Genomic DNA, 9,826 nt, shown 5'->3' with positions numbered 1-9,826 from the left:
GGCTCTGTACATATACAGTATATATATATATATATATATATATATATAAAATTTATTATTTTTAATACCATATACAGCTGTATTAAAACCATTTGATGCATGTCTGAAGTGCATTTTCGTCATGTATTTTTTTGAATGAATGATTCATGAATAGATTCACACAAACAACTGAGTGCCATGTCATTGACCCATTTCCAGAAACATAGGAATAAAATGAGAAATGAGAAAAAAAACTAATGAGAAAAAGTCTTAAAAGGCAACGTCCAAGGTAAACTGTGGGAAGAGTACATATTTTCACAATTACTGTGCGTGCGCAGACACAAACAAACAAACATGTTCATATCCGCCTTATTTTCCAAGCTATTTTCTGTGAATGTGTGAGACTTCTGATTCATTAGCCATTCGTTATTGGTAAATAACCAGAAGAATAACAAAACAGTAGAAGTAAACAGCAAAACTATTTGCGCTTCAAACCAGTGTGTTCATAATTACGACGATACATTAAAGGGGTCATATGATGCTTTTTTAAAGATCATTATTTGGTGTATTTGGTGTAACAGAATATGTTGACATGCTTTAATGTTCAAAAAAACACATTATTTTTCAAATACTATACATTATTGTAAGTCCTCTATGCCCCGCCTCTGTCAAACGCTTCGTTTTCAACAAAGTCCCTCCTTCCGACAAGCGCAGACTGCTCTGATTGGCCAGCTGACCCAGTGCATTGTGATTGGCCGAACACCGCAAGCACTCGTCGGAAATGTAACGCCCCTTACCATAATCGCGAGCTTCATCTTTCAAAATAAATGTAAAGACAGAGCCCGAAAGGGTTCTTAAACTAATAACAAAACAGTAGCTGATTCAGAAGCGCCAGATTGTCATAGCAAAGTCAGAATTACCTCCTCTCCTAGGTTCACGAAACGGTCGTCCATAAAATGCATTGCTGTTCTGTTGTAAGTAATCTTAAAGATTCCTAAATGCATCTACTTTCGGAAGGCCAAATAAAGTGCTTTTGCTATCGCCTAGAAACACACAGCTTCTCCCTCCTGCTCTTATGTTAAAAAAATAAGGTGAATAACCTTACTTAAATGTCCTTCAGATGGCAAACAGACTGGCCAGTGTGGAGATAAAGCTAAATCAGGATGGGATCTGTGAGTGCTCTCAAGTTGTGTGGACCTTAATCCTGTGTTTCAGAGAGAGAGAGAGAGAGAGAGAGAGAGAGAGAGAGGGAAGGAGCATCTGACTGAGGAGGGTTCACAAAGTGATGATAGTCTGATTGATCGGGCGAGAGCACAACTTAAAGTCAATGATTAATCTATACTCAAAAGGAATGAACGCAAGGAAAATTAAATTTCACTCTCTAGGTTTCAGAAGTCACTTAAAGAAGTAATTTGGGACCAGTAAACCTATTTGTAATGTTTTTAAATGAACAATAATTCAAGTGTCTGAGACTTCTTGTAAGATTCCACAACAACTGGCAAAAGTGGCAATTTATGCGAAAGACAAAATGTACAATTCTCAGTGGTAAAACGAGAAAAATGACAAGTGTGAAATGGTGTCAGCTAACCTTTAATTTGTGTACAGAGTGTGTATATTGGGGTGTTTGTGAATTAGTGAAATTCTACTGGAGTTCAAACAAGGCTAGCATCTGTGAGCACGGCTATTAGCGCTGCGTTAGTGAAATATCTCCACCGAGACATCTTCAACGACATCTCCATCAAGAGGTCTACAGCAGCAGCAGCAGCAAAAGCCACTAATTTGATCAAATTAAACTGGAAAGAGGAGGAAAGTGGCTAGAGTGACAATTAGAGTGGAAGTGAGAGCGAAGATGTCGAAAATATGAAGGAAAGAAAGAAATAAAAACAGAGAAAACAGAAGGAGGAAAATGCATCTTTGTTCAGATGGGGAACACAAATTACTTGTGCTCGGAGGGACTGAGAAAGTTTTTTCTTCAGAGAAAACAAAAGACTAATTTATCTTCATTTTTTCAAAACAAGGCAACATTCAGAAATAACTTCATTATGGGAGCTATAATAAAAGAGTGCACAGTAGAAAACTACAAAACAAAAGAGGGAAAATTAATTACATGGCAGGGAGACGTTCACAATGGTAAGGCTGACTGTGATGACAGAGTCTCAGAACTGTGACAAAGGACTCTCTTCCATCTACGGGACAGATGCGGTTCAACTGAAAGGCCACTGATCAGTCATGAAGAGAAGACACATACACATGACACCCTCCCCAAAAGCCTTCTCAGCTGATCTGCAGAGATTGTAGGTTCTAAACTCTTAGTTAGAGATTATGATGGCATTCACATGGGTGGATTGTGCTATGAACTAACCCAGAGGTTCCCAACCCCTTTCTCATGGGACCCGTTTTTTCAAGTCACATTATTGTACAATGCGATGGAACAGAACGCACTGTGTTGAACTACTTTTAATGTGACAAAGCATCTGAAAAACAGCAAGACACCACATAACCAAGGACATCAGTCAGCAAAGTTTACTTGGGGTTTTACTTATATGGTTGGGTACACGTATTGTACGTTTAGCTCACACATGTACCTTGCATTTTTTCACTAATTAGTTGGTCCGCAAGACAGCAACTCTGATCATGGACACTGATTTGGAAAATATGGAAGATACGGAATAACAACAACAAACTACTGGAGATGACCACAACAATAGAAGCCCTTGAGTGAAGTGGCTTGAGGTGGATAGCCGTAACTCTAGCTTGAAAGAGCACAAACAGATTTTTATTGATTATAAATTCGAAGAAATAGCCAGACACTGAACAAAACTCTCAGTTTGCCAATGTTAACTTATATTACAACGAATGGGAAAAAGAGCAATGTGCAATATTTCTGAATATATCCCGCCTTCCACATAAAAGTGCCAATCGCTAAATTGTAAAGTCATTGCTTCACTGCAGCTGCCAACAGAAGTTCCAGTTCCCACAGACACATGCACATTGGCTGGACCAATCTGGAATGTATGCTTTTTAACAGCATTTGTGAATAAGAAACAAACATTTATAGGACAGTTCATGTCAGATTTTGTTACGGTTTAAATGTTATTTAAATGTGAGTTTTGGGGATTTCAGTATTTCCCTATGCAAGTAGATGCAAGCCTGTCTTGATGTATGTCCAAAATAGCTGCCAGGAGATGTTGTAAATATAGTCATGAGTGAACTGACTTTCCTTGAAAGGGATTTTGATTTATGCATGCCATCAAACGGAGTATATTTTGAAAGGCTATGCGTTCAGCTGTACATGTACACTAGCGTTTACATAAAAACTGGTATACTTTGGGTTTTATAGTAGGTACAGTACATAAATGGTAGAGCTCTGTAGTCTGTATTATTCCCTTTTTGGTTAATGAAAGTTAGTGTTTTTGTTGTTGTTTTTTTCAGCTAGGAACACTGTTTCTATGTTCAGAGTTGATCATTTGATTTCAACTATGAGTGAAATCCTAATTACACCCCTGAGCAATAAAGCCTCCCCTCCAGCAATCTGTCATTCACATGAGATCACAGCAATTAGCAAAAGACAACGATCCAATCAAGTCCAGATGGAAAAATTAAGTCCCACCCTACATTTTTTTTTCATTCTAGAAGCCATTTCACTTGTATATATAACAATTGAGAAGAAAATACGATCGCAATTTCCATTTCATGGTGACTGTAAAGGGGAAAAAAATCCATCCAAGATGGCACACAAAGCAAGAGACATGATTATAGAAGCACTTGTAATTAATACAGCTTCAAATAATAACATATTTTAATTAATTAAAATGGACTAGTAGCTCACTAGAAACTGTTGAAAACCCACCTTTTTAATATTGCTTACCATGATTAAGTGTCAGCTGCTGATTAGGCTATTGATTTGTTTTATATTGTTGTCTTACATTGTATTTATATTAGCATTAATGTTTGCCTACAAAACTACCACTGGCTCTGCACCCCTTTTACCTAAATGCATTACTTCAGAGTTACGTGCCCTCTAGAAGCTTGCGTTCTACAAGTGAACGACGCATTATTGTGCTATCTCGAAGAGGCACAAAATCACTTTCACGGACTTTTTCATTAATGACACCATTCTCACTTCAAGTGGGAAAAAAGCGCTTGCTCATAGTCAAGTTTATATGTCTGATTGTGTGAGAAAGAGTGAAATGTTTGGGCTGCATTGACACAGGTGATCTCTTCCTGAAGAAAATGCGATTTGTGTTGGATTAGTGGGTGAGTTCCCTTGGCTGATGCTGCGGCATTAAGCCGCTTCCACACGCTAATTAACCATCAGATGAAAGAGTTAAGCGGGGATCACTTCACACTTCTGTCTGTGCTTGGCTTGCCAAAGCCTGCACTGTTTTATATGTAGATTACCAGAGATGCTCTTCTGCCTAGAAAGGGAAGGTGAGCATGAAAAGCATATAGAGGAGAGTGGCAGTATCAGCCTCCTCTAACCATGATTGGAACTTACTGCATAATAAACCACATACGTGGCTCAATGTGAAGAGGGAGGGCGAACAACTACAACTGTGAAAGTGTCGCTGTCAAGCAATCTTTTGATTTATCTTGAGCTAAAAACAACACACTAGACACTGTATGATTTTATAGTGAGTGTGTGAAAATACATTTTTCCACTTTTGTGATTTTGCTGGTTTTATTAGACAGCTGTATAGTGTAGAGTGACAGGTGCTGTGCTTCAAAACCTAGTGAGCTGCCTTGCTGTTTCTGCCCACATAGGCAGCATCCTCATGAGTGATTGATTTGGAGGAGCAACAATATGTAAATGCAAATTGTGTGTGTGTGTGTGTGTGTGTGTGTATATATATATATATATATATATATATATACTGCATTAGGTTATCCGAGACTTGTCATTTGCATTTACATATTGTTGCTCCTCCAAATCAATCACTCATGAGGATGCTGCCTATGTGGGCAGAAACAGCAAGGCAGCTCACTAGGTTTTGAAGCACAGCACCTGTCACTCTACACTATACAGCTGTCTAATAAAACCAGCAAAATCACAAAAGTGGAAAAATGTATTTTCACACACTCACTATAAAATCATACAGTGTCTAGTGTGTTGTTTTTAGCTCAAGATAAATCAAAAGATTGCTTGACAGCGACACTTTCACAGTTGTAGTTGTTCGCCCTCCCTCTTCACATTGAGCCACGTATGTGGTTTATTATGCAGTAAGTTCCAATCATGGTTAGAGGAGGCTGATACTGCCACTCTCCTCTATATGCTTTTCATGCTCACCTTCCCTTTCTAGGCAGAAGAGCATCTCTGGTAATCTACATATAAAACAGTGCAGGCTTTGGCAAGCCAAGCACAGACAGAAGTGTGAAGTGATCCCCGCTTAACTCTTTCATCTGATGGTTAATTAGCGTGTGGAAGCGGCTTAATGCCGCAGCATCAGCCAAGGGAACTCACCCACTAATCCAACACAAATCGCATTTTCTTCAGGAAGAGATCACCTGTGTCAATGCAGCCCAAACATTTCACTCTTTCTCACACAATCAGACATATAAACTTGACTATGAGCAAGCGCTTTTTTCCCACTTGAAGTGAGAATGGTGTCATTGATGAAACCTTCTGTTGCCAACCGCTGGAGTCTATCCAACACCTAATGTCTAATTCATGACGTCCATCTTACACCGGCCCAGTTCCAAACACAAGTACCTGCTGCCTTACTGCTGCAAATCCCATCCGATTAATAAGAGTATTCACTACAGCTTTTTATTTATATCCTTCACAGTTTGTAATGGAGTGAAAGAGGGAGCAAGATGAAAGACATTTTATATTAGTTTGATCAAGAAGTTGGCAATTTTATGGACGTTAAGTGCCGGTTTTACTTTTCAGCCCCCACGAAATGCAGTATATTGTGATTTCTATGGTGCCGAATGCTAGATTTTGTTTCCCAGCATGCACGGCATCATGAATAAATTATGCAAATCAGTGCCTCAATGTTTTTGTTTTTACCATTTATGTGCATGATGTTGTCATGTTTTAAAGTTGTGTTGTGTGATGTTAACTTAAGGGGAAGACATCATTTCTTTAAGTGTCATGTTTTGTGTGAAAAACGTTAAAGGAATAGTTCAAAATAAATTTGCTTCAAAGGTACTCACCCTCAGGCCATCCAAGATGTAGATGAGATTGTTTCTTCATCAGAACAGATTTGTAGGAATTTAGCATTACATCACTTGCTCACCAGTGGATCTTCTGTACTGAATGGGTGCCGTCAGAATGAGAGTTCAAAAAGCTCATAAAAAAACATCACAACAACCTAAAAGTAATCCACACGACTCCAGGTCATCAATTAATGTCTTCTGAAGTGAAAAGCTGTGTGTTTGTAAATAACAAATCCATTAATTAAGGTTAATTAATTTTAACTTTAAACCACCACTTCTGGACAAAGTATGAGAAAATATTTCCTCCAAAAAAATTTCCTCCAATGAAAAAGTCCATTCCCTGTTGTCCTCACATCAAAATCCACCAATATATGTGTTTAGAATGGAACTGTTCTTGCTTTTAAACAGTGCTTGATCTGTGCATATTTCTCTCCTGATTCAGACAAGACAGCTTTGTCACTGGAGAAAGCAATACTGAGGATGGAGGACTAGTGTTTTAGCAGCAAAAATAATTTTCAAGTCAGAATTGTCTTAATGATGGATTTATTACAAACACAGCCTTTGCTTCACACGATGTTAGCTGATGGACTGGAGTCATACTGATTACTTCTGGATTACTATGATGTTTTTATCAGCTGTTTGGACTCTCACTCTGACGGCACCCATTCACTGTAGAGGATCCATTGGTGAGTGATGTAATGCTAAATTTCTCCAAATATGTTCTGATAAATAAACAAACTCATCTACATCTTGAATGGCCTGAGGGTGAGTACATTTTCAGCTATTTTTTATTTTTGGGTGAACTGTTCCTTTAAAGACCGTGTATGCCAGACTGATTCGTTATTATGTGTTTGTAGCACTTATTATACGACGCTGCTAGCGGAAACATCTTCTCGATTATACTAATTATTCTGTGAAAAGCAAAAAATAAATAAATTAATTAAGAAAACAGACCAAACTCCATCACAGACCGTACAGCTAAATAAAAACAGATTGTGTGATGATAAGGATGGATTACTGCGAAAGAAGTTTGGCATGCAGATGCAAGTGAATTCAACACTTCTAAAATAAACAACTAAGTAAATTAAAAATTCATCTTATCAATGCCAGTGAATATCCTTTCTAGTGCCATCGGTGGCTTGAGTGCCTATTGCCAAAGGTCACAGACTTCTGGTCTGATCGTTGTCTGTGAGTGTTTGCTTGTAGCATGTAAGAGGAAGATTGCAGCTGCTTTACCTGATCCACTCCATTAGCTCCATAGTGTCTGGGTCATAAAACTCTCTCAGCTCAGATATCTCCTCCATCAGTCTAGGCCAGAACTGTCAACAGAAAGACAGCGATTGAGATGGAGGGAGAGTGTGAGACAGCTGTAATGGGAATGACTCACAATAATCAATGATCAACAAAGCAGCCCAATAAACATCCAAATGCACAAACATACACAAATCTGCACAATCCATGTCTAATTCTTTCTTCCCACTGCTGTGTTAACAGAGAAAAAATAGCATTGTGGATCCAAAACTCGCCTAAATAGCACACACAGTGTGATACGGATTCCATTTGCTTGCACTAGGATTCCTGCGTGACTGTTTATGGCCTACAGCTACCCAGGCAGCTTAGCGATATATGCAAATAGAAACATGACAGCATAGTTGAAAATGTCTTACCTTGTAATAAAGAAACGCCAGTATTACAATAGGAACAGAGTACCTGATCAGTCTCATCTGTGGAAACAGATTAATAACATAAATGGATAAATAACCATATAAATGGGAAGAAACAGGTTGTAATTGTTTAGGCTTGAGGGCTGTAACTACATTGCCACCTAGTGGGGAAATAAAATGTTCGGCTGTGTGCACATGGGCACATTTATGCAGAGGAAAACCATGCTTTACTGAAACTCAATATTAGTTCATAACATTGAGCATCATAGCTTCGAAATGACACTTGTATATAGCGATATGTGATAAAGATATTTTGTAAGCTTCTACATGTACTAAATTCTATTATTAGACTGGAATTTTTTGCTATTACTTGTACTGAGTACCGGAGAGAATGGGGTAAACTGGGTAAACTTTAACGTATGCTTAATCTACCAAACCAATTTATGTTACATGAACATATAGAAGCGAGTGAGATTTATTTTTTACATTTCTAACATTACGAGCAAAAATGTAAAAAAAATAAATAAATAAAATACATTACATATATTTTCATATAAGTTGGTGAATCTACAGAATACTGTATAAAGCCATGCAATTGTTGCTGGGAGGCAAAGTGTGTCAGATGCTTTGGGGTAAGATACTGTGAGAAAGTTGTGAGCTTTGCAGCCAATGCAAGAAATATTATAAGAAAATGTTGATAATCATTGCACTTTACATTAAAAATTAAAATCTGAGTGTTAAAACTTTTTTTAATGAAAATGTGTTCTGATTTTTGAAAACTGTTTTAAGAAAATGTGAATATGCTGTGAAATAAGACTTGGAATTGGACTGTGCATTAGTAAGCCACTTTTATATGAAATGTAAATTATTCATGTGTTCCCCCTCACATGACACAACATACTCCTAACATGAGGCAAGCTTCCCTGGAAAATAGTTCCCTGTTTTTCATTGGACAGTCGTATTTCTACAAAATATATATCCTGACATATGATTAGCCATATTACTTCGGTCTCATTTCTCCTTTTCTAGAGGACAATTTAATAAAATGTGTTACAGCTCAGACAATTCTCCGCTACAGTGTGTGTGTGTGTGTGTGTGTGTGTGTGTGTGTGTATAAGTAAACACACCACTGATCAAAGGTTTTGGTTAAGACTTTTTTTTTGTTTTGTTTTGTTGTTTTAAGAAAAACCTTTATTCGGCAAGGACACATTCAATTGACCAAAAGTGACATCAAAAAGCATTATTGATAATAATGAAAAATTTAACTTGAGCATCAGATCAGCATAATAGAGTGAATTCTGATGGATCATGTGACACTGATGTAATGGCTGCTGAAAACTCAGCATTGCTATCACAGAAATAAAATACATTTTACAATATATTAAAATAGGAAAAGTAGTTGTTTTTTAAATTGTAATATTTCATTGCTGGTGTTTTTTACTGAAATATCCTAAACTTTTTAACGCTAGTGAATAAATGTGCCAGTATCTCTCAAATGCACTGTGTGTTTGTGAAAGATCTGTCACTCACCATGGTTCTAGTGTTGCAGTGAAGGACCCTCAGATACAACGACCACACCTCCTTACCACACACCCCAAAGGCGGCGAATGCACACATGTGGCCAGTCCACAAATATTTCATCCTGCCAGCAGCAAAGATAGAAATCTATTGGTGCTTTCTATTTTATCATAAAGCTCAGATAACACACTGCAAACATGAAAGACTCGAGCAGCATTCATTTCCAAATCTATTACTATTCTGACACCAAACGAAACTTTATGAAGCGATATCGCAATGTTCTACCATAATTCATTCATCATTAAAATCTCGAATGAACTGTCAACTTGGGATACGGACTAATAAGATGAAGAAGATCACAAATCAGAAGCGGTGTGGAGGACAGGAAATGAAAGTGGAAGCAGAGAAGAGGTTGAAATTGAGATGCACCATAGCGGCAGCAGCAGGGAATGAAATTACAGATGGCAGAGTGAGGAAAATACAGAAGGAAAATATTTGCATGGAGG

At 37.7% G+C, this 9,826-nt stretch overlaps 1 protein-coding gene across 1 annotated transcript in view; it reads right to left on the bottom strand.

Annotated features, from left to right (window-relative positions):
• LOC107680469 (probable C-mannosyltransferase DPY19L3) overlaps positions 1–9,826 on the bottom strand; it is a 58,184-nt gene that overhangs the window by 29,417 nt on the left and 18,941 nt on the right. The window contains exons 14-16 of the mRNA XM_016476355.1: positions 9,333–9,444; positions 7,806–7,862; positions 7,375–7,457 (exon numbers count right to left, since the gene is read on the bottom strand). Coding sequence (XP_016331841.1) covers positions 7,375–7,457; positions 7,806–7,862; positions 9,333–9,444 — 252 coding nt within the window. The remainder of the gene's footprint in view (positions 1–7,374; positions 7,458–7,805; positions 7,863–9,332; positions 9,445–9,826) is intronic.

Source organism: Sinocyclocheilus anshuiensis, unplaced genomic scaffold (assembly GCF_001515605.1).
Source record: "Sinocyclocheilus anshuiensis isolate Anshui unplaced genomic scaffold, SAMN03320099.WGS_v1.1 scaffold1496, whole genome shotgun sequence".
NCBI lineage: Eukaryota > Metazoa > Chordata > Actinopteri > Cypriniformes > Cyprinidae > Sinocyclocheilus > Sinocyclocheilus anshuiensis.
The sequence above is the reverse complement of the archived record's forward strand: the minus strand, read 5'-3'. Positions and strand labels throughout refer to the sequence as shown.